The following is a 25468-nucleotide window of genomic DNA, read 5'->3' as shown; positions in this document are numbered from 1 at the left end:
CCTAGTTTCCAACAGACCTCTGAGGATGTCTGCTATAGATGCAGGCGAAACATCAGGAGAGAATGCTTCTGGAACATGGCCATACAGACCGGAAGACTCACAACAACCCAGTGATTCCGGCCATGAAAGCCTTCGACAATACAAGATCAATACAGTAAGCCCTCCACTTTGGCTGGGGTTAGGAGCACGGGACCCACACAAAAATGGGAGAGAAGCACAAATATTTTTTAACCTGAGAGAACACCTATCCAGGGATCTCTAGCTCCTCTAGGACAGAGCTTTCCACACATTCCACGTTAGTGACACACTTTGTAGGCATGCATCATTTTGCGACACAGTAATTCCGTTTTACTACCAATGTGGAGGTTAAATCAAAGATATAAAACATATAGGCACACACACACGCAAATGGTCATGATGTAGTGTATGGAGACTGAATCTGTCTCATGAAAACCTTTCACTGATGTTTTCAAATATATATGATTTTTATATATATATTTAAAAACATCAATAAAAGGTTTTAAATAAGTATGATTTGTAAGATAACAACAAAGGGTTGCAGTGGCACAGCAGGTTAAACTGCTAAACTGCAGATCTTGCCGACTGGAAGGTCATAGAATCATAGAATCAAAGAGTTGGAAGAGACCTCATGGGACATCCAGTCCAACCCGGAATATTGCATTCAAATCACCCCTGACAGATGGCCATCCAGTCTTGGTCAGCGGTTTGAATGGGTGAGCTCCAATTGTTAGTCCCAGCTTCTGCCAATCTAGCAGTTTGAAAACATGCAATTGTGAGTAGATCAATAGATACTGCTTTGGCGGGAAAGTAACAGTGCTCCAAGCAGTCATACCAGCCACATGATCTAGGAGGTGTCTACGGACAACGCCGGCTCTTCGGCTTAGAAAAGGAGATAAGTACCACCACACAGAGTCGGACACAACTAGACTTAATGTCAAGGGTAGACTTTACCTTTAAGATACGGTAGAGTCTCGCTTATCTGACATAAACAGGCCAGCATAACGTCGGCTAAACGAGAATGTTGGATAATGCGGAGACTCCTACTGCTGCCTGTCCAACGTGGCACTAGAGACCTAGAATACTAACAACAGGGACTCAAAGGGTGAAGGCAAGGCAACACCTTGGGGCTAGAGTGGCCAAGCAGGAAGTGCCTGGAAGCGTGGAAATCACAAAGGGAAGGAGGGAGGACCCTTCCGCTTCCAGTCCTGCCTCTTTTCCCCTTTCCGCCCCCACCCAGATCCACAGCTATTTCAATACATTGCGATGTTTTGGTGCTAAATTCGTAAATACAGCAAATTAATACATAACATTACCATGTATTGAACTGCTTTTGATGTTGATTTGTTGTAAAACATGATATTTCGGTGCTTAATTTGTAAAATCATAGCGTAATTTGACATTTAATAGGCTTTTCCTTAATCCCTCTTTATTATCCAATGTTCTGCTGGCCCGTTTATGTTGGATAATATAATATATTGTATATACATATAATATTTATAATATTATAATGTAATACTATATAATACTACTACTAATATGACCTTGAGGGAGCTGGGGGTGGTAACGGCCGACAGGGAGCTCTGGCGTAGGCTGGTCCATGAGGTCACGAAGAGTCGGAGACGACTGAACGAATGAACAACTACTACTAATAATATAATAATAATATAATATATTTTATATTACATTTAATATTACTAATATTACAATATAATGGCATAGTACATATTATAATTATATATTTTTATTACATGTAATATTACTAATAATATTACAATATAATGTTATAGTACAATATAGTAATATATAATACTGATATTGTGCTATGCTAATAATATAATATATTGTATGTATTTATATCTTGTAAGGTGCTCTGAGTCCCCTTCGGGGTGAGAAGGGCGGCATATAAATGTCATAAATAAATACATAAATAAATAAACAATTGAGACTCTACTGCAAGGGTTGTAAAACTTTTTAAACAGAGGGCCAGATCACAGTCCCTCAAACAGATGGAGGGCCGGATTATAATTTGAAAAAAAAAATGAATGAATTCCTATGCACACTGCACATATCTTATTTGTAGTGCAAAAACACTTAAAAACAATACAATAATTTAAATGAATAACAATTTTAACAAATATAAACTTATTAATATTTCAATGGGAAGTGTGGGCCTGCTTTTGGCTGATGAGATAAGATTGTTGTTGTTGTGTGCTTTCACGTCGTTTCAGACTTAGGTTGACTCTGAGCGAGGGCCGGGTAAATGACCTTGGAGGGCCATATCTGGCAACTGAGCCTTAGTTTGAGGACCCCTGCTCTACTGTATAGGCTTTTTCTCATCAATTGGCATCTTTGGAGGCTGTGCTTGATTCTAGCCACAAGGGGGTGCTGTTGCTCCATCTCCTTGCCAAAGAGCTTTCTTTATTTGTAAACTCTGAAACATCATGCCTAAAATACCTCCCCGCTTAATGCAGTTCCTATTCATCTACTCACACTGCTGTTTTTGATCCGCTAGGTGGATGAGGAGCTGGGTTGAAGGTCAGGAGCTCACCCTGACCCGGCTTTGAATTATCAATTTTTTGGTTGGAAAGATTTACTGCAGCTGCAGCTGGTGATTAACCTGCTGTGCTAAAGCCTGCTCTATGGCGGAGTCATGCTGGAAAACAACCTGTAGAGAACATATTAATTACTCCAATTCACAAACAATTGAGTCTGCACAAGTGAACCACAGAGAAGTGGAGGGCCAACTGTAGCGACAAATTGGATGCAATTCAGTCAAGAAGGCAACGGAATACAAGCATTAATAAAAATCCAGTTTCTTGACAATTTTGTCTCCTGGAAAAAAACACAACCAACACAACATTGGTTGCGTTTTTCTCCTCCATAACACGTGTATAAGAATATTCATGAAAGAGGAGCAACAAGATACATACATTATATCAACAAGGTGTCCAAAAAATTACAAACACAAAAAAGGACAATGGAAAAGAACACCGAGGATCGTAGGGAGGTATCCATGCTTTTTTTTTGCTCATAGAAGTCTTTCAGGTGATAGGAAGACATGAAGTCGTATGCTGCTCCCAGCGTTCATATACGTTTACATAAGTTCAGGAGCTTGCAAAGTAAGGCAGGTTTTGAGATAATCATTTTCACAATTCTGTGAGGCAATTTGGCAGGGAAGTTGCTGGAAAATGACTTGAGTTCACAATCCTCCCCGATCGAGCGACTCTTCTCTTCTTTGAGGACTAGTTTCTTTTGTGAGCCCATTGGAATGGCTGGAGTAAGGCAAAGAGAGTTCTTTGGCGCAACGGGGGCGGAGGTGTGTGTCGCAGGAGGCAAAGCTTCCAGAGTTGCATAGCTGCGTCTTACGAAAGGCAGCAACCTGAAGGTTATTCTCGACAGAACATTACATCGATTCCATCAGTGGAAATGTGCAGAATATATACAGGCGTAAAAGCAAAGCATCCCAACCACAAAGACAGCAATTCCAATGACCCATGCATATTCCCCCGCCCCTCAATAAACCACTGTCTTGTTTAGACAGCACAGCACCTTTTGTGTATCTTTCACACACAAGTGTTCAGTGGCCTGAAAGAACCTTATGGCAACCGGTTCCCCGGTGCAACCACACTCCCACAATTTCCATTGGCAAACCAGCGTGCCACCCAATTGCTGTCACTCCAACAATGCTGGGAGTTTGACAGTTGATTCTGTTGCCTTGGAGTGTGGTGGGGTCTCCATTTCTGGAGGTTTTTAAGCAGAGGCTGGATGGGTATCTCTGAGGAGGGCTTTGATTGTGCTTTTCCTGCCTGGCAGAAGGGGCTTGTGCTGGATTTCCCTTGGGGTCTCTTCCAACTCTATGAATTACTGGATTTGAAAGAAGTTGCAAGGGTTCTACTGTCGGACAGTATATTCTTCTGTCGGACAGCTCTTACCATCAGTAAGTTTTGTCTTATGTTTAGGTAGGATTTCTTTTCCTGAAGTTTGAACCCATTCTTCCATGTCCTAATGGAAGTAGCAACCAATAGTGAAAGGACCAAGGCAGTGACATCTCCGGCCCATCCTCTGTTTGGGTATCAGCCAGCACGCCAACGACTTAAATCAAGAAATAGTTTTCTAAGCTCTAAACAGACACTCGCTGGAAAACCTCAGTAAGCGAGAGTCCAAAAGTGGCAGGCTCAAACCTGGAACCTCAATCCATGGCTGATACTGAATGAGAGACTCCCCCCTGGGCGACTTGGAATGGAGCTGGAAAAACTTAAAATCATGTTGCGGAAACTCGTGCTTCTTTAGACAAATCTAGGAGTGTCCGTTGTTAGATGCCACCTTCTACGAGAGCCAATTATTTCTACAGCTTGGTAGCAACTCTCTAGGGCCAAGAGGAAAAGAGTATAGAAGCATAGAGTTGAAAGAGAGCCAATTATTTCTACAGCTTGGTGCAACTCTCTTCTACCACGAAGGAATACACAATCAAAGCACTCCCAAAAGATGGAGATCCAGCCTCTGCTTAGAAATCTTCAGAGGAGACTCCACAATACTCCCAAGCAGCATATTTAACTGTAAGACAGCATTTTCCATAAAGTTTAGCTTAATTTTTCCGTCATCACCTGCAACCTGATCCTTTTTTTGCTGGAGATGCCTGGGACCTTCCGAATCGAAAACCAGGCACACTGCCGCTGATCTGAAGCCCCCTGAGTCCTCATATCAAAAGAGACAGAAAAAGGAATCTCTGGATCCACTTCCTCCCCTTGTTCCATTTTTATAAAACTGGGTGACCCAGTGAAGTCTGTGCTTTTAACCTTTCGATCAGGCAAGCAGTTGACAGGGCATCTCTTAATAATAATAATAATAATAATAATAATAATAATAATAATAATCCCTTTCCAGAACAGCCATATGCCCCACCTGCTTCGCCCTCTCTTTAACAAATCCATTTTTTGAAAATCCTTTCTTCACCATCAGCAATTGGCCTCTACTATTTCCAACACAGGTCAAAAACTGAGAGCTTTATTTTTGCTTTCGCCATCAAAATCCCCGTGCACATAGAAAACTAGCATCTCAGGGATGCTTCCCCCTGACTGATTAGTAGCCATGGGCCTGAAATTTGTCCCATCCATTTGATTCGTGTTTCAGTTTCGTTCCGTCCATTTCGGATGGAACGAAACGGGAAAGCCCCTCCTGGAACGAAAATGGACTCGAAACGAAAGGCAGGCAGGAGCGGGTACTGGCTCCAAGCCTGCTTTTCGTATCGATTGCTGTGAGTGTAGGCCCAACGTGCCAGGGCCTGGCAAGGCCTGCAGACAAGTGCAGAGTAAGAAGTGCTCCTTACTCAGCGCTCAGCTGCATGCACCCCAGGCTTTGGGCCTACAAGTACAGGCTTTGGGCTTACACATCTGGACTGCATAGGGCCTGCAGCTGAGAACTGAGTAAGGGGCGCTCATTACTTGGTGCTTGACTGCAGGCATCCCAGCACTTTGGGCCTACAGATGCATTATTTGGGCCTATGCGCCTAGGTTTTACACGGCCTGCAACCGAGCACCGATTGAGCGCTCCTTACTTGGCACTTGACTGCAGGCACTCCGGTGCTTTGGGCCTACAGGTACAGGATTTGGGCCTATGTGCCTGGGCTTCATAGGGCCTGCAGTCAAGTGCTGAGTAAGGAGCGCTTCTCACTTGGCACTTGACTGCAGTCACCACAGTGCTTTGGGCTTACAGGTTCAGAGTTTGGGCTTCACAGGGCCTGTAGTTAAGAGCCAAGTAAGGAGCACTCCTTACTTGGCACTCAACTGCAGGCACTCTGGCACTTTGGGCCTACAGGTACAGGATTTGAGACTATGCACCCAGGCTGCACAGGGCTGGCAGTCAAGCACCGAGTAAGGAGTACTCCTTACTTGGCAGTCGACTGCAGGCACTCTGGCACTTTGGGCCTACGCACTCGGGCTTCACAGGGCCTTCAGCCAAGCACTGAGTAAGGAACGCTCCTTCCTTGGCACTTGACTGCAGGCACCCCAGCGCTTTGGGCCTACGGGTGCAGGCTCTGGGCCTACACGCCTGGGCTTCACAGAGCCTGCAGTCAAGTGCCGAGTAAGGAGCGCTCTTTACTTGGCATTCGACTGCAGGCACCCCGGCGCTTTGGAGCCTACAGAGACAGGGCTTGAGCCTATATGTCTGGTCTTGACAGGGTCTGCAGCCAAGCATTAAGGAACGCTCCTTTTTTGGCACTTGACTGCAGGCACTCCGGCGCTTTGGGCCTATGTGTGCAGGCTTTGGGCCTATGAGCCCGGGCTTCACAGGGCCTGAAGCCAAGCACTGAGTAAGGAATGCTCCTTCCTTAGCACTTGACTGCAGGCACCCCTGTCTACGGGTGCAGGCTTTGGGCCTACACGCCTGGGCTTCGCAGGGCTTGCAGTCAAGTGCCAAGTAAGGAGCGCTCCTTACTTGGCACTTTACTGCAGGCACTCCAGCGCTTTGGGCCTATGGCTGCAGGCTTTGGGCCTACACGCCTGGGATTTACAGAGCCTGCAAAAAGCACTGGGCAAGATACGCTCCTTACTTGGCACTCGACTGCAGGCACTCTGGCGCTTTGGGCCTGTGTGTGCAGGTTTTGGGCCTATGAGCCCGGGCTTCACAGGGCCTGAAGCCAAGCACTGAGTAAGGAATGCTCCTTTCTTGGCACTTGACTGCAAGCACCCCTGTCTATGGGTGTAGGCTTTGGGCCTATGCCCCTGGGCTTCACAGGGCCTGCAGTCAAGTGCCAAGTAAGGAGCACTCCTTACTTGGCACTTGAATGCAGGCACTCTGGCACTTTGGGCTTATGAGCCCGGGCTTCACAGGGCCTGAAGCCAAGCACGGAGTAAGGAATGCTCCTTCCTTGGCACTTGACTGCAGGCACCCCTGCCTACGGGTTCAGGCTTTGGGCCTACGCGCCTGGGCTTCGCAGGGCCTGCAGTCAAGTGCCGAGTAAGGAGCGCTTCTTACTTGGCACTTGACTGCAGGCACTCCAGCGCTTTGGGTCTATGTGTGCATGCTTTGGGCCTATGCGCCCAGGCTTCACAGGGCCTGCAGCCAAGTGCCAAATAAGGAGCGCTCCTTACTCAGCGCTCCCTGTGAGACCCAGGCGCATATATCCAAAGCCTGCATTCGTACACCCAAAGTGCCTGGGCCTGCGGGTGCAGACTTTGGACCTATGCGCCCAGACCTTCAAGAGACTACAGCCGAGCGCCAAGTAAGGAGTGCGCCTTACTCAGCACTCAGTTGCAAACTCTGCCAGGCATGGGTGCTAGGCCCAAAGCCTGAACCTGTAGACCCACCGCTTTGGGTCTATTGGTGAAGTTCCCCCCTCCAATAATGGACTGAAAGAAAATGGATCTTTTGGCCTCGAAAACAAAAAACAAATTTTGGGGGGCTCTGACGAAAATGGATCGGGGAGAGGGGCACCGAAAGCCAGGACACGAAACAGATGAATGCACATGTCTACTGATCAGTCTTCTAGGTGCAGGGATTTCCTTCCCCATATAAAATATTTATTTACTTTTTATTAACTATATTTCTATCCCGCTCTTCTCACCCCGAGAGGGGGACTCAGTGCGGCTTACAAACATGGAGGAACGTGTCGCTCATTTTCCCAGCCATTGTTCATGCAGTCCTGATGCTCGTGCGTTTCCTTTCAGTGAACTGGCAATGGTTCCTGGCCCAGGTGCATCCGCTGGTGCTTCACGAAATACGAGCTGGTGGTGAAGCTCTTCCCGCAGAAGTTGCACTTGTAGGGCTTCTCCCCCGTGTGGGTCCTCTTGTGGAGCACGAGGTGGGCCTTGCAGCTGAAGCCCTTCCCGCAGGTGGTGCAGGTGTAGGGCTTCTCCCCCGTGTGGGTCCGCTCGTGGTAGAGCAGGGCCGAGCGCTGGCGGAAGCTCTTCTCGCAGGTGGAGCACTTGTAGGGCCGCTCCCCGGTGTGGATCCACTTGTGCTTGACCAGGTCCGAGCTCCGGTGGAAGCTTCCCCCGCAGTCAGAGCACTTGTAGGGCTTCTCCCCCGTGTGGATGCGCTCGTGCTTGACCAGGTCCGACCGCTGGTGGAAACAGCGCCCGCAGTAGGAGCAGGTGTGGGGCTTCTCCCCCGTGTGGAAGCGCTCGTGGACGACCAGCTTGGACCGCTGGCTGAAGCACTTCTCGCAGGTGGTGCACTTGAAGGGCTTCTCCCCCGTGTGGATCCGCTCGTGCCGGGAGACTTCCGAGCTCCGGTTGAAGCTCTTCCCGCAGAAGGAGCACTTGTAGGGCCAGTCGACCGTGTGGAGCCGCTCGTGGGCGATCAGCTTGGCCACTTCCCCAAAGCTTTTGTCGCACACGGAGCATTTGAAGGGGTTCAGCTCCTCTCGGCTGAGGCGACGCGGAGCCTGGTTGACAGATCCCCCACAATTGGAGCACAACGACTGCTTCTCCACCGTTGCAGCTCCTTCGCTTCCTTCTGGGCTGTTCTCTTGAGGACCCCTTGCCGTCTTCTGGCTTTCATGGGCACCTCCCTTATTCAACGTCCCACCAACAGCATCCATTCTTTCCACGGATGGCAACTCGTGGGGCTCCATTCCTGGGGAATTCTTCCATTTGTTAAGCTCTTCATGTCCAGTCATTGGACCATTGACTGCAGATTAGAAAAGATAACACAAATTCATCAGGTGTTATCGAAGGTTTTCATGGCCGGAATCACCGGGTTGCTGTAAGTTTTCCGGGCTGTATGACCATGTTCCAGAAGCATTCTCTCCTGACATTTTGCCCACATCTATGGCAGGCATCCTCAGAGATTGTGAGGTTTGCAGCCTCTGAGGATGCCTGCTATAGATGTGGGTGAAACGTCAGGAGAGAATGCTTCCAGAACATGGCCATACAGACCGGAAAGCTCATAGCAACCCAGTCACATTGGGTCTCCGTAAGTTTTCCAGGCTGTATGATCATGTTCCAGAAGCATTCTCTCCTGACGTTTCACACACTTCTATAGCAGGCATCCTCAGAGGTTGCAAACCTCACAATCTCTGAGGATGCCTGCCATAGATGTGGGCAAAATGTCAGGTGAGAATGCTTCTGGAACATGGTCATACAGCCCGGAAAACTTACAGCAACCTTTCCCCACATCTATGGTAGGCATCATCAGAGGTTGGGAGGTTTACAACCTGAGGATAGTTGCCATAGATGTGGGTGAAATGTCAGAAAAGAATGCTTCCAGAACATGGCCATACAGCCCTGAAAATTCACAGCAATCCAGTCACATTGGGTTTCCATAAGTTTTCCAGGCTGTATGGCCATGTTCCAGAAGCTTCTCTCCTGACATTTCGCCCACATCTGTGGCAGGCATCACCAGAGGTTGGGAGGCTTACAACCTCTGAGGATAGCTGCCATAGATGTGGGTGAAACATCAGAAGAGAATGCTTCTGGAACATGACCAAACAGCCCGGAAACCCAGCAACCCAGTCACATTGGGTTTCTGTAAGTTTTCTGGGCCACATGTTCCAGAAGCATTTTCTTCTGATGTTTCACCCACATCTATGGCACACATCCTTAGAGGTTGTGAGGTCTATTGGAAACTAGACAAGTAGGGTTTATGTATCTGAGGAATGCCCAGGGTGGGAGAAAGAACTCGTGTCTCATTGAGGCAAGTGTAATTGTTGCAATTGGCCACCTTGATTAGAACTGAATGGCCTTGCAACTTCAAAGCCTGGCCGGTTGCTGACTGGGGGAATCCTTTGTTGGGAGGTGTTAGCTAGCCTGGATTGTTTCCTGTGTTAATTCCCGTTTTCTGAGTGTTGTTCTTTATTTACTGTTATGATTTTAGAGTTTTTAAAATACTGGTAGCCAGACTGTGTTCATTTTCATGGTTTCCCCCATGCAGCAAGAAGCCAGACCTCAAAACTGCTAGGCCATCAAATGCTAATCAACGTGGCCTATTGCTACATTCACTCTTACTCAGACAAAAGTTCTTTCTCCCACCCTGGACATCCCACAGATATATAAACCCCATTTTCCTAGTTTCCAACAGATCTCACAACCTCTGACGATGCCTGCCATAGATGTGGGCGAAACGTCAGGAGAGAATGCTTCTGGAGCATGGCCATACAGCCCAGAAAGCTCACAACAATCCAGATCCCATCTAATCTCTTCAGCATGTGAGAGGGGGACCCACAAAACAACTTACAGACGTTGACAGAGAACGTACCCACAGAGTGGCCATCCTCTGTGACTTCTTCCTTGACCGGTCTGCCAAGTTGCCTGTGCGCACTGTTTGAAGAGACGGGCTCAGTGTCAGGAAAATTCACAGTGACCACATGGAACATCCCTGGATCCTGAAAAAAATGGAAGCATTTTACTCTTTCCTATTTAGTCAAACCCTCAATGTAGAAGGCTGGCTGCACTTGTATTTGCGTACATATACGTGACGGGATACAGTACAGCCACCATTTCTGGATTTTTTTTATCATGTCAAACGGGACTTGAGAAACTGCAAGTCACTTCTGGTGTGAGATAATTGGCTGTCTGCAGAGATGTTGTCCAGGGGATGCCTGGATGTGTTACCTGTTGTGGTTCAGCCAGATGAAGATGAGGAGTATGGGATTAGCTTACACAGAGATACCTGGCTGCTTCTGAAGGGACAGATTGAGGCTCCTTTTTTGGAGGCTTTTAAGCAGAGGCTGGATGGCCATCTGTCAAGGGTACTTTGAATGCAATTTTCCTGCTTCTTGGAATAATAGTGTTGGACTGGATGGCCCATGGGGTCTCCTCCAACTCTAGGATTCTATGATATGGGAGTTGTCTTGTGTGTTAACAATGGCTTCAAACTACAAGAAAGGAGATTCCACCTGAACATTAGGAAGAACTTCCTGACTGTGAGAGCCGTTCAGCAGTGGAACTCTCTGCCCCGGAGTGTGGTGGAGGCTCCTTCTTTGGAAGCTTTTAAACAGAGGCTGGATGGCCATCTGTCAGGGGTGATTTGAGTGCAATATTCCTGCTTCTTGGCAGGGGGTTGGACTGGATAGCCCATGAGGTTTCTTCCAACTCTTTGATTCTATGATTCTATGATATAAATAAAAATGTAATATTCGTTTGTGGGATTAACATAACTCAAAAACGACTGGACGAATTGACACCAAATTTGGACACGATACACCTATCAGGCCAACGAGTGGCCATCACTCATAAAAACACTGAAAAACACAGCAGAAGAGACTTAAAAGGCCAAAAATATACATTACAATGCATGCACAAAACCACATATATATATATAAGCAAAAACACACATATATACACATATACACAAATATACTCACACACAAAACATATACACAGACTGGGCCATAGCAACACGTGGCAGGGGACGGCTAGTAATAATAATAAATGGAGTAAAATAATAAATTTAAATTTTTTTTGGTCGTGTCAGGAGCGACTTGAGAAACTGTAAGTCGCTTCTGGTGTGAGAGAATTGGCTGTCTGCAAGGACGTTGCCCAGGGGACACCTGGATGAATATATATATATATATATATATATATATATATATATATATATATAATCCTTGTGGGAGGCTTCTCTCATGTCCCCGCATGAGGAGCTGGAGCTGATAGAGGGAGCTCATCTGCCTCTCCCCAGATTCGAACCTGCAACCTGTCGGTCTTCAGTCCTGCCGGCAAAGGGGTTTAACCACTGCGCCACTGGGGACTCCAATAAATGTAATAATAACAATAAAGAGTAAAATAATAAATGTAATAATAATAATAAATTGAATAAAATAATAAATGTAATAATAATAATATAATAATAATAAATCAGATAAAATAATACATGTAATAATACAGTAATAATAACAGAGTAAAATAATAAATAACTTTGACTTGAGTATAAGCCAAGGGGGGCTTACACTCAAGTATATACAGTATATCTCTTTTATGGTCTTTTGGGTTATTTACCTGTTTAAACTGCATTGTACCCCACCTCGAGCAGTCAGGAGAGGCAGGTAAATAACAACAACAATAACAACAACAACATTACATGTGATAAGGTGGCCCTGGACCCATGACAGTGCATTTACAGCATTGACTGGTGTAGGCTTGGGAAAACTTCAGCCCTCCAGATATTTTGGACTTCAACTCCCACAATTCCTAACAGCCTACTGTTAGGAATTGTGGAACGTGAAGTCCAAAACACTTCTAGGGAAGGCTGAAGTTTGTCCATACCTGGGCTAGCGGGTGAGTAGAATGGGTGAAGGAAACTGGCCCTTGGCCCCTGTGCTTAGCAAGAAGGATCCCTCTCACCTTCTGATCCTGCCTGCCATCCTCCGGGTGCCTTAGTAGGAAATCCTCCGCCAGAGCCACCGCTTGGGCACAGGTGTGGGGATGGCACTCCCGCACCCAGCTCTCCATGCCTTGGGGCAGGATGGCGAGGAACTGCTCCAAGATCACCAGCTCCAGGATCTCTTCCTTTGAGTGCCTCTCTGGCTTCAGCCACCGGTGGCAAAGGTCCCAGAGGTGCCCGCAAGCCGCCCGGGGCCCCTCAGCCTCCTGGTAGAGGAATTGCCGGAAACGTCGACAGGGTGGCTCCGTGCCGACCGACTCCTCGTGGTCCATCTCCTCCTTGACCTTCCTCTGCTCCGGATCAGGCTGAGACTCTCGGTCAAAAGTTGGAAGTGGTGGCTGGAGAAACTGCCTTTCCCGCATCTGCTGGCTAGTTGTGGCCATTCCCTCAAAATGAGGCATGGGGACCTTGGTGTCCCCCCACGATAGGACCCCGGGGGGTGGTCTGCCCCCCCACAATGAGAGAGGGGACTGAACGCCCCCCAAAAACTGCTGCCATTGGGCTTCCCAGTGCTGGGACGGCGACATCCCGTCCTCTGGTTCTTGTTTTATGTGCTGGATCCCACTCCACCCCATACCCGGTCCGTCAGTCCCCCTTTGGAGAGTTTCTTGGCTGCCCTTCGGGCCCTCAAACCCCATTGCTGGTTCCACGTCTTCCATTTTAATTGCTGGATTGCCCCCTCGATTGAGCCCTCTGCGCAACTGGAGGTCCAGAGCCAACCCGTCATTCTGCTCTGTGGACATTATATGGCACGCAATGGGCAAAACAAATGAGGCCTGAGAGCTCCCTAGAAGCTGAGACTACTAATCTGAGGCTGTCACACTTTGGATGTATCACGAGACAACACGATTTGTTGGAAAAGGCGATAACGCTGGGTAAGGTGGAAGGCAGCAGGAGAAGCAGAATACCGCATTACAGATGGATGGATTCAAACAAGGAACGCACAACCCTGAGTTTGCAAGACTTGAAGGCTCGGAGCAGTCTCTCATTCACAGTCGCCGTAAGTCAAAGTCAGCTTGACAACAAATAACAACAATGATTCCTCAGCTCTGTTCCAACCCTTGGCAGCACTTGGAGAAAGTACGCCCAACAAACTGGGTGTGGGGTCTTGTATTTACATCACGACTAAATGAAACATTCCACAAGATGAGGAGAGGAAGGCGCCTCAATGGTTGCTTTTAATTCCTGGTGAAATTCAGATCGTAAACAAATGGATGGCTCTACTTGTTTGTACAGGCACAGCTTTTTCTCCCTGAGGAAAGAGCACAAACAGAGACATAAGAGAAGGAGATGGAAGTCAGTGGGATATAGTACACATTGGGCTACAACTCAGGAGACCAGGGTTCAAATCCCCGCTTGATTAGCATGGCAGGTCCAAGGTCACCAAGTGGGTTTCCATGGCTGAGCAGGGATTCAAACCCATTCCGGGAATCACACTCTGGCACTCAAGCTACGATGATGTCCTAGTCCTAATCTAATCTTGTATCTATTCCCAACTGGAGCCAGGTAAAACTTCTTTTTGGAAAGAATAATATAGCTTTATTTGGAAATGTTGGTCATGGGGGTTCTGTGTGGGAAGTTGGGCCCAATTCCATCATTGGTGAAGCTCAGAATGCTCTTTGGTTGTAGGTGAACTATAAATCCCAGCAACTACAACTCCCAAAGGTCAAGGTCTATCTTCCCCAAACTCCACCAGGGTTGACATTTGGGCATATTGAGTATCTGTGCAAAGTTTGGTCCAGCTCCATCATTGAACGAGTCCACAGTGCTCTCTGGATGTAGTTGAACTACAATTCCAAAACTCAAGGTCAGTGTCCACCAAACCCTTCCAGTATTTTCTGTTGGTCATGGGAGCTCTGTGTACCAAGTTTGACCCAATTCTATCATTGGTGGACTTTGGAATGCTCTTTGGTTGTAGGTGAACTATAAATCCCAGCAACTACAACTCCCAAATGTCAAAGTCTATCTTCCCCAAACGCCACCAGTGTTCACATTTGGGCATATTGAGTATCTGTGCATAGTTTGGTCCAGCTCCATCATTGAACAAGTCCACAGTCCTCTCTGGATGTAGCTGAACTACAATTCCAAAACTCAAGGTCAGTGTCCACCAAACCCTTCCAGTATTTTCATGGGAGCTCTGTGTACCAATTCTATCATTGGTGGACTTTGGAATGCTCTTTGATTGTAGGTGAACTATGAATCCCAGCAACAACAATTCCCAAATGACAAAATCAATCCCCTTAACCTCACCAGTATTCAAATTTGGGCGTATCGGGTATTTGTGCCAAATTTGGTCCAGTGAATGAAAATACATCCTGCATCTCAGATATTTACATCCATTATGAAATGTAATGTTGGTTTGTGGGATTAACACAATTCAAAAACCACTGGACGAATAGACACAACAGGCCAACAAGTGACAATCACTAAAAAAAAATGATTTTGTCATTTGGGAGTTGTAGTTGCTGGGATTTATAGTTAACCTAAAATCAAAAAGCATTCTAAACTCCACCAGTGATGGAATTGAACCAAACATGGCACACAAAACTCCCATGACCAACAGAAAACACTAGAAGGGTTTGGTGGGCATTGACCTTGAGTTTGGGAGTTGTAGTTCACCTCCATACAGAGAGCCCTGAGGACTCAAACAATGATGGATCTGGACCAAACTTGGCACGAATATTCCATATGCCCAAATATGCACACAAATGGAGTTGGAGGGAAATAAACCTTGACATTTGGGAGTTGTAGTTGCTGGGATTTATAGTTCACCTACAATCAAAGAGCATTCTGAACCCCACGAACGACAGAATTGGGGCAAACTTCCCACACAGAACCCCCATGACCAATAGAAAATACTTAAGGCCATTTGGGCCAACTTCCTTCACTAGCGCAAGAAAACGTAATCAAAGCCCTCCTGACAAAGAGCCATCCAGCCATAGATATAGATAGATATGATTCACACACATAGAGAGATATAGTATCATAGATTTGAAAGGGACCCCTAAAGAATTTGTTTATTACTAGCTGTCCCCTGCCACGCGTTGCTGTGGCCCAGTCTGTTGATCTGGAAAATAAAGTAATGAGAAAGTGTTGGTTTCTAATCTATGTAATTTCTTTATGCTTGTGGGTAAACAGTATTTCTTGCTTTTTCTTTGTTAGTGTTGATGTGGAGAGTGTCTGGTTTGCCTACTCTGGAACATGCAAGATATCATTGTCCTTCTTTAAGGGTCCCTTTCAAATCTATGATACTATCTCTAGGTGTGTGAATCATATCTATCTATCTATCTATCTATCTATCTAATCTATGGCTGGATGGCTCTTTGTCAGGAGGACTTTGATTACGTTTTCTGGCCCTGATGAAGGGAGTTGGATTGGATGGCCTTAAGTATTTTCTGTTGGTCATGGGGGTTCTGTTTGGGAAGTTTGCCCCGATTCTGTCGTTTGTGAGGTTCAGAATGCTCTTTGATTGTAGGGGAACTGTGAATCCCAGTGACTACAACTCCCAAATGCCGTGGTCTATTTCCCCCAAACTCCATCTGTGTTCATATTTGGGCATATTGAGTGCTTGTGCCAAGTTTGGTCCAGATCCATTATTGGTTGAGGCCACAGTGCTCTCTGGATGTTGGTGAACTACAACTCCCAAACTCAAGGTCAATGCCCACCAAACCCTTCCAGTATTTTCTGCTGGTCATGGGAGTTCTGTGTGCATATTGCGTATTCATGCAAAGTTTGGTCCAGATCCATCATTGGTGGAGTTCAGAATGCTCTTTGAGTGTAGGTGAACTATAAATCCCAGCAACTACAACTCCCAAATGACAAAATCATAATTTTTTGAGTGATGGTCACTCCTTGTGTTGTGAGACGTTTTGTTGCCAAATTTGGTGTGATTTTGTTCATTGGTTCTTTTGTTTTTAAGGTACTCATTATGCACAGAGCATTTTTATATATATAGATAGATAGATTAACTTTATTTATATACCGCTTTTCTCAGCCCACAGGCGACTCAAAGCAGTATATAAATAAAGGACAATTCTATGTTGCATGTTCCAGAGTAGGCAAACCAGACACTCTCCACATCAACACTGACAAAGAAACAGCAAGAAATACTGTTTACTTCACCAGACTGGGCCACAGCAACATGTGGCAGGGGACGGCTAGTACATAAATAAATATGGCAGGCTTCCTCACAGGTTGTGAGGATGCCTGCCACAGATGTGGACAAAATGTCAGGAGAGAATTATTTATTTATTTATTTATTTAAGAGTTTTGTATACCGACCTTCTCACCTCTTTTGAGGGACCCAGACTGGTTTCCAACCATAAAATCACATACAGTCAGTAAAACAACATAATTCATATTACAATAACACATTAAAACAGCAAATATATTCAATAACTACAATGGTCAGTCGTCATATTACAATAACACATTAAAACAGCAAATATATTCAATAACTACAATGGTCAGTCGTCATACTAAAATCGATTGTACATCATCTTCCATCCATATCTCAGGGTGTTGGCTCACTCATCGAATGCCTGTCTCCATAACCATGTCTTCACCTGTTTCCTGAATGTCAGGATAGAAGGGCCAGTTCTGATCTCCAGTGGGAGAGACTTCCAGAGTCGCGGGGCCACCACCGAGAAGGCCCTGTCCCTTGTCCCCACCAGACGCGCTTGTGAGGCTGGTGGGACCGAGAGCAGGGCCTCTCCAGACGATCTTAATAATCTTGATGCTTCTGGAACCATGACCATACAGCCCTGAAAACGCACAGCAACCCAGTGATTCCAGCCACGAAAGCCTTTGACAACACATTGTCTGGAAACTGCAACTGGTTCAGCGCACAGCAGCCAGACTACTCATTGGAGCTGACTCCAGGGAGCACAACACACCACTGCAGAGGTAGCTCCACTGGCTCTCCTGATTGCCTTCTGGGCCCTATTGAAGGTGCTGGCTTCAACCTTTAACCTGCCTCAGTCCAGGATACATGAGACATCATGTCCTACCCTATAAGCCAGGTATATTATTATCGACTCAGCTTAGGGATGGCCCTCATTTAAAATAGGCTAGAGACGGCACATTCTCGGGCGCGGCACCAAAGCTGTGGGACGCTTTGCCAGAAGCAACAAGAGCGGCCCCACCCTCTTGGCCTTCAATAAATAATAATAATAATAATAATAATAATAATAATACTTTGTTTGTATTCCACCCTCTCTCCCCAGGGGACTCTGGGCAGGTTCCGCATACACAAGCACAAGGCAAACATTCAACGCCTAGCAAAACTTTAGGCAAAACTTGAAAACTCTCCGATGCGAAGAGCTTTTAACTAAGGTCACAGAAGCCTCGGACCTGAACTTTAGAATTATATTTTATCTTCCTGGGCATTTCAGAACACTCACAACAACCCAATACAGAAATGCCCAAATAAATAAATAAAAATATATAAGGTTGCTGTGAGTTTTCCAGGCTGTATGGCCATGTTCCAGAAGCATTCTCTCCTGACATTTCGCCTGCATCTATGGCAGGCAACCTCTGTGGTTGTGAGGTCAATTGGAAATTAGGAAATTGGGGTTTATATATCTGTGGAAATGTCCAGGATGGGAGAAAACTCCTGTCTGTTTGAGGCAAGTATGAATGTTGCAATTGGCCACCTTGATTAGCATTGAATGGCTTTGCAGCTTCAAAGTCTGGTTGCTTCCTGCCTGGGAGAATCCTTTGTTGGGAGGTGTTAACTGGCCCTGTTTGTTTCATGTCAGGAATTCCCCTATTATTTACTGTCCTGATTTTTTTATATATACTGGTAGCCAGAACACTTGATGAAGCAACCTGGACACAGCGTATTATTTGAGGACACAGAAATGCCGGATCACTCTCACAACCACCATGTCAAACTACACAGAGAAACCACTGAAATCCACAAGCATGGGGACCATTTCAATAGAAAGAAAGAAACCATGAAAATGAATAAAATCTGGTTAACAGTATACTTAAAAACCTCCAAAATCAGGAAAGTAAATAAAGAGCAACACTCAAGCAACAGCGGAATTCCAGACATGAAAGAATCAGGGCCACCTAACAAAGGATTCTCCCATTGTTTAACTACAAAACCAATTCACTCTGTTTTGTGAAGTCTAGCTGGCTGTCATAAATTAATGTGGATGTTTGTTTAGATTTGATGTTATGATATAATTTTATTTGACTATGTGTAGTTTAATTTATTGATGTTAGGTTTGATTTCCTGATGTTAGCTTTAATTTCAAGTTAGGTTTGAATGTCATTTTCATATGTGGCGTTTCTATGCAGGGATTTTATGCCTGTATTGGTTTGATTTACGAAGGCATTGAATGTTTGCCATTGTGATGTTGGAATCCGCCCTGATTCCCCTTGGGGAGATAGAATGGAATACAAATAAACTTGTTTTATGATATTCCCCCAGGCAGGAAGCAGCCAGGCTTTGAAGCTGCAAGGCAATTCAATGCTAATCAAGGTGGCCAAGTGCAACATTCACACTTGCCTTAAACAGTTCTTTCTCCCTCCCTGGACATTATTCCACCAGTATATAAATCTGACTTGCCTAGTTTCCAAAAGACCTCACAACCTCTGAGGATGCCTGCCATAGATCTGGGTGAAATGTCAGGAGAGAATGCTTCTGGAACATGGCCATACAGCCCAAACAACTCACAAAAACCCTGAGATTCCAGCCATGAAAGCCTTCGACAACACAAAAATAATAATATTTGGGGATCATTCATAATACATTATTATTATTATTATTATTATTATTATTATTATTATCTTTATTTATACCCCGCCAAATCTCCCAAAGGACTCGATGCGGCTTACAAAGGCCAAGGCCGCCAACAACAACAGCATACAATACACAATAAAACTCATAAGCAAATAATAAAACATCAAGCAAAACAATAGAACAGTAAAGCAATGACACCGTGACGCAATTAAAACCTAAAGGCCGGGCCAAATGTAATGGACAAAATTTAAAAGTGCTGGACTTGACAGGTAATATGTAGAGGTATTTGGAGGTAGGTGCAATGTGCAGATATTATTATTATTATTATTATTATTATTATTATTATTCTATTGACACAAAAACATAGTATGTCACAGCAAACGAGATATATATGCTGGATTTTGCATCTCAAAATCACAGGTCGAATACTTCTTATTATTATTATTATCATCCTGTATTTGGTGGTCCCTTTGTAGACTTTCCACAACAGCTTGGTATACTGTAGACTCCTGCAGAGGTGAGAGGATCCTTCTTGTTCTTTGACAGCAACCAGCCAGGCTTTGAAGCTGCAAGGCCATTCAATGCTGATCAAGGTGGCAACATTCCCACTTGACTCAAATAGACAAGAGTTCTTTCTCCCATCCTGGATATTATTGCACAGATATATCAACCTGACTTGCCTAGTTTCTAACAGACCTCACAACCTCTGAGGATGCCTGCCATAGATGTGGGTTTAATATCAGGAGAGAATGCTTCTGGAACATGGCCAGACAGTTTGCAAAACTCACAGCAACCCAGTGATTCCGGCCACGAAAGCCTTCGACAACACAAAAATAATAATATTTGGGGATCATTCGTAATACATTATTATTATTATTATTATTATTATTATTATTACTATTATTATTATTATAATCCTGGATTTGGTGGTCCCTTTGTAGACTTCTCATCACCTGCTTGGTATACAGTAGACTCCAGCAGAGGTGAGAACAAACCTCTTGTTCTTTGGCAGCAACCAGCCAGGCTTTGAAGCTGCAAGGCCATTCAATGCTAATCAGTGGCCAATGGCAACATTCCCACTTGCCTCAAACAGACAAGAGTTCTTTCCCCCACCCTGGATATTATTCCAAAGTCAGATATATAAATCTGACTTGCCTAGTTTCCATCAGACCTCACAACCTCTGAGGATACCTGCCATAGATGTGGGCGAAATGTCAGGAGAGAATGCTTCTGGAACATGGCCATACAGCCCAGAAAACTCAAAGAAATCCAGTGATTATGGCCATGAAAGCCTTCAACAACACAATAATAAAAATATTTGGGGATCATTCGTAATACATTATTATTATTATTATTATTATTATTATTATTATTATTATTATTATTATCCTGCATTTGGTGGTCCCTTTGTAGACTTGTCATCACCTGCTTGGTATACACTAGACTCCAGCAGAGGTGAGAACATCCCTCTTGTTCTTTGGCAGCAACCAGCCAAGATTTGAAGCTGCAAGGCCATTCAATGCTAATCAAGGTGTCCAAGTGCAACATTCACACTTGCCTCAAACAGTTCTTTATCCCTCCCTGGACATCATTCCACAGATATATATAAACCTGACTTGCCTAGTTTCCAAGAGACCCCACAACCTCTGAGGATACCTGTCACAGATGTGGGCGAAAGGTCAGGAGAGAATGCTTCTGGAACATGGCCATATAGCCCGGAAAACTCAAAGCAATCCAGAGATTCTGGCCACGAAACCCTTCGACAACACTAAAATAATAATATTTGGGAATAATTTGTAATACATTATTATTATTATTATTATTATTAATAATAATAATAATAATAATATTTCCCAGCCATACAGCCCGGAAAACTCAAAGCAACCCAGTGATTATGGCCATGAAAGCCATATATAAATTTGGGAATATATAAATTTGGGAATATATAAATTTGGGAATACATTAAATCACACTTCTTTGGAAAAGGATGCAGTGGCCTCTTTTGGGGTTTTCATGCCACCCCATTCCATGGGAGCATGCAATGGCCTATACCTTCCCTTCTTTGGGAATCTTTCCATAGGGTTGCTGTGATTTTTCCGGGCTGTCTGGCCATGTTCCAGAAGCATTCTCTCCTGACGTTTCGCCTGCATCTATGGCAGGCATCCTCAGAGTTTGTAAGGTCTTGCCATAGCCTACCATAGGTGAAAGGAGGAATCATTTATCCCTTCCTGCTCTTCCACCTATGTTATTTTCCCCTTCTAGCTGTCTGGCCATGTTCCAGAAGCATTCTCTCCTGACGTTTCGCCTGCATCTATGGCAGGCATCCTCAGAGTTTGTGAGGTCTTGCCATAACCTGCCATAGGTGAAAGGAGGAATCATTTATCCCTTCCTGCTCTTCCACCTTTGTTGTTTTCCCCTTCTAGCTGTCTGGCCATGTTCCAGAAGCATTCTCTCCTGACGTTTCGCCTGCATCTATGGCAGGCATCCTCAGAGTTTATGAGGTCTTGCCATAACCTGCCATAGGTGAAAGGAGGAATCATTTATCCCTTCCTGCTCTTCCACCTTTGTTGTTTTTCCCTTCTAGCTGTCTGGCCATGTTCCAGAAGCATTCTCTCCTGACGTTTCGCCTGCATCTATGGCAGGCATGCTCAGAGTTTGTGAGGTCTTGCCATAACCTGCCATAGGTGAAAGGAGGAATCATTTATCCCTTCCTGCTCTTCCACCTATGTTATTTTCCCCTTCTAGCTGTCTGGCCATGTTCCAGAAGCATTCTCTCCTGACGTTTCGCCTGCATCTATGGCAGGCATGCTCAGAGTTTGTGAGGTCTTGCCATAACCTGCCATAGGTGAAAGGAGGAATCATTTATCCCTTCCTGCTCTTCCACCTATGTTATTTTCCCCTTCTAGCTGTCTGGCCATGTTCCAGAAGCATTCTCTCCTGACGTTTCGCCTGCATCTATGGCAGGCATCCTCAGAGTTTGTGAGGTCTTGCCATAACCTGCCATAGGTGAAAGGAGGAATCATTTATCCCTTCCTGCTCTTCCACCTTTGTTGTTTTCCCCTTCTAGCTGTCTGGCCATGTTCCAGAAGCATTCTCTCCTGACGTTTCGCCTGCATCTATGGCAGGCATGCTCAGAGTTTGTGAGGTCTTGCCATAACCTGCCATAGGTGAAAGGAGGAATCATTTATCCCTTCCTGCTCTTCCACCTATGTTATTTTCCCCTTCTAGCTGTCTGGCCATGTTCCAGAAGCATTCTCTCCTGACGTTTCGCCTGCATCTATGGCAGGCATGCTCAGAGTTTGTGAGGTCTTGCCATAACCTGCCATAGGTGAAAGGAGGAATCATTTATCCCTTCCTGCTCTTCCACCTATGTTATTTTCCCCTTCTAGCTGTCTGGCCATGTTCCAGAAGCATTCTCTCCTGACGTTTCGCCTGCATCTATGGCAGGCATCCTCAGAGTTTGTGAGGTCTTGCCATAACCTGCCATAGGTGAAAGGAGGAATCATTTATCCCTTCCTGCTCTTCCACCTTTGTTGTTTTCCCCTTCTAGCTGTCTGGCCATGTTCCAGAAGCATTCTCTCCTGACGTTTCGCCTGCATCTATGGCAGGCATCCTCAGAGTTTGTGAGGTCTTGCCATAGCCTGCCATAGGTGAAAGGAGGAATCATTTATTATCCCTTCCTGCTCTTCCACCTATGCTGTTTTCCCCTTCTAGCTGTCTGGCGATGTTCCAGAAGCATTCTCTCCTGACGTTTCGCCTACATCTATGGCAGGCATCCCCAGAGTTTGTGAGGTCTTGCCATAGGTGAAAGGAGGAATCATTTATCCCTTCCTGCTCTTCCACCTTTGTTGTTTGTTCCCTTCTATTTTATCCCTATTTTTTTAAAGAAAGGCACAAACCTATGTTTTTTTATGTTTCCTTCGATCTCAGTCATAAATAATAATTAGCAAGGAGTTTTTGTATGGGGGGGAAACAATGGAGACACTTTCCTCCCCCGCCTTCCTCACTTGGTTTCTCCCATTCTGAAGAGGCTTAAGCGGGAAGGACTGAACCATTCGGGGAAAGGGGGGAGGTCAGAGTGGAGAGAGGCTTGGCTGCCCAGCTTCCCCAGTGTTTGGACACTCCCTTCCCGGAGGGAATTTGCCGGCAAACTCCAAAGCAAGGCACAAGCACTCCCTTTGGGGGCAGGAGGAAAAAAACCCCATTGCGACTACTCACCCTTTTGGAGCCACCTGAGGACTGCATGCAAACAGATAGAGAGTTGCAATAGATAGAGAGTTGCAATTTTCAGCATAGATTTGTATCAACGCCTCCGGTTGGTTTGCAAAGGCTTGTGAAGCAAAGGCGAACAGGAAGAGGCCTGCACTATTTACAACCTTCCTCTCCTGGAGGAGGTGCAGCCTCTCTGCCTCGCTCTATGGTTTTAACTCTTCCCTCCTGGGCTGTCTCAGCCTCTTGCAGGGCTGGACCTGGAGCTTGGCACAGCCATCTATCTATACAGTCGACAGAATACACTGGCTTGCTGTGAGTTTTCCGGGCTGTCTGGCCGTGTTCCAGAAGCAAATTCTCTCCTGACGTTTGTCTGTTTGAGGTAGGTGTGAATGTTACAATTGGCCACCTTGATAAGCATTTGATGGCTTTGCAGCTTCAAGGTCTGGCTTCTTACTGCTTGGGGGAAGCTGTTGACCTTTGTCTGTTTGAGGTAGGTGTGAATGTTTGAATTGCTCACCTTGATGAGCATTTGATAGCTTTGCAGCTTCAAAGTCTGGCTTCTTACTTCTTAGAGGGAGCTGTTGACGTTTGTCTGTTTGAGGTAGGTGTGAATGTTGCAATTGGCCACCTTGATATGCATTTGATAGCTTTGCAGCTTCAAGGTCTGGATTCTTACTGCTTGGAGGGAGCTGTTGACGTTTATCTGTTTGATGTATATGTGAAAGTTTTAATTGCTCACCTTGATAAGCATTAGATGGCTTTGCAGCTTCAAGGTCTGGCTTCTTACTGCCTGGGGGACTCTGTTGGGAAGTTGAGTAGCTGGCCCTGGTTGTTCCTTGTCAGGAATTCCCCTCTCTGGACATTCCACAGATATATAAACCCCACTTTCCTAGGATGTTGTGAGTTTTCCGGGCTGTTTGGCCATGTTCTAGAAGCATTCTCTCCTGAAGTTTGTCTGCCTTCTTACTGCCTGGGGGAATCCTTCGTTGGAAGATGATTAGCTGGCCCTGATTGTTTCTTGTCTGGACATTCCACAGATATATAAACACCACTTTCCTTGGATGTTATGAGTTTTCCAGGCTCTCTGGCCTTGTTCCAGAAGCATATTCTCTCCTGATTGTCTGTTTGAGGTAGGTGTGAATGTTACAATTGGCCACCTTGATAAGCATTTGATGGCTTTGCAGCTTCAAGGTCTGGCTTCTTACTGGCTGGGGGAAGATGTTGACGTTTGTCTGTTTGAGGTAGGTGCGAATGTTTGAATTGCTCACCTTGATAAGCATTTGATGGCTTTGCAGCTTCGAGGTCTGGCTTCTTACTGCCTGGAGGGAGCTGTTGACGTTTGTCTGTTTGAGGTAGGTGTGAATGTTTGAATTGCACAGCTTGATAAGCATTTGATAGCTTTGCAGCTTCAAGGTCTGGCTTCTTACTGCTTGGAGGGAGCTGTTGACGTTTGTCTGTTTGAGGTAGGTGCAAATGTTTGTATTGCTCACCTTGATAAGCATTTGATGGCTTTGCAGCTTCAAGGTCTGGTTTCTTACTGCTTGGGGGAATCCTTCGTTGGGAGGTGATTAGCTAGCCCTGATTGTTTCTTGTCTGGAATTCCCCTCCCTGTTGACATTTGTCTGTTTGAGGTAGGTATGAATGTTGTAATTGGCCACCTTGGTAAGCTTTTGATGGCCTTACAGCTTCAAGGTCTGGCTTCTTACTGCCTGGGGGAAGCTGTTGGCGTTTATCTGTTTGAGGTAGGTGAAAATGTTTGCTCACCTTGATAAGCATTTGATGGCTTTGCAGCTTCAAAGTCTGGCTTCTTACTGCCTGGGGGAATCCTTCATTGGGAGGTGATTAACTGGTCCTTGTTTGTTAAAAATGCAATACAACTGTTTGGTTTGCTCCTGACACGATAAAATAAATAAATATAAATAAGCTGGTCCTGATTGTTTCTTGTCTGGAATTCCCCACTCTGTTGACATTTGTCTGTTTGAGGTAGGTATGAATGTTGCAATTGGCCATCTTGGTAAGCATTTGATGGTCTTGCAGTTTCAAGGTGTAGCTTCTTACTGCCTGGGGGAATCCTTCGTTGGGAGGTGATTAGCTGGCCCTGGTTGTTTCTTCCCCACCCTGGACATTCCACAGATATATAAACCCCACTTTCCTATGTTG

At 45.5% G+C, this 25468-nt stretch overlaps 1 protein-coding gene across 1 annotated transcript; it reads right to left on the bottom strand.

The window, feature by feature from the left end:
• Positions 1–2818: 2818 nt before the first annotated feature.
• On the bottom strand, positions 2819–23492 carry LOC132766069 (zinc finger protein 397-like). Its single transcript, XM_060760411.2, has 4 exons — positions 23315–23492; positions 12306–13597; positions 10219–10345; positions 2819–8652 (listed from the first exon to the last, which is right to left on the bottom strand). Exons 2-4 carry the CDS (start codon positions 13086–13088, stop codon positions 7685–7687), a joined length of 1878 nt encoding a protein of 625 aa, XP_060616394.2. The 5' UTR covers positions 13089–13597; positions 23315–23492; the 3' UTR covers positions 2819–7684.
• Between the last annotated feature and the right edge of the window lie 1976 nt (positions 23493–25468).

This window comes from Anolis sagrei, chromosome 2, assembly GCF_037176765.1.
Source record: "Anolis sagrei isolate rAnoSag1 chromosome 2, rAnoSag1.mat, whole genome shotgun sequence".
Classification (NCBI taxonomy): Eukaryota; Metazoa; Chordata; class Lepidosauria; order Squamata; family Dactyloidae; genus Anolis; species Anolis sagrei.
This window is presented reverse-complemented; position numbering and strand designations above follow the sequence as displayed.

What these genes read in the sequence shown, in the direction of transcription:
- LOC132766069 (XM_060760411.2), bottom strand. Translation starts at nt 13,088, where the DNA reads ATGTCCACAGAGCAGAATGACGGGTTGGCTCTGGACCTCCAGTTGCGC. An exon ending in ATGGCAGGCAGGATCAGAAG is followed by an intron (nt 10,346 to 12,305) that starts GTGAGAGGGATC and finishes CATTTTTTTCAG; the next exon opens with GATCCAGGGATGTTCCATGT. An exon ending in AGAGGATGGCCACTCTGTGG is followed by an intron (nt 8,653 to 10,218) that starts GTACGTTCTCTG and finishes TCTAATCTGCAG; the next exon opens with TCAATGGTCCAATGACTGGA.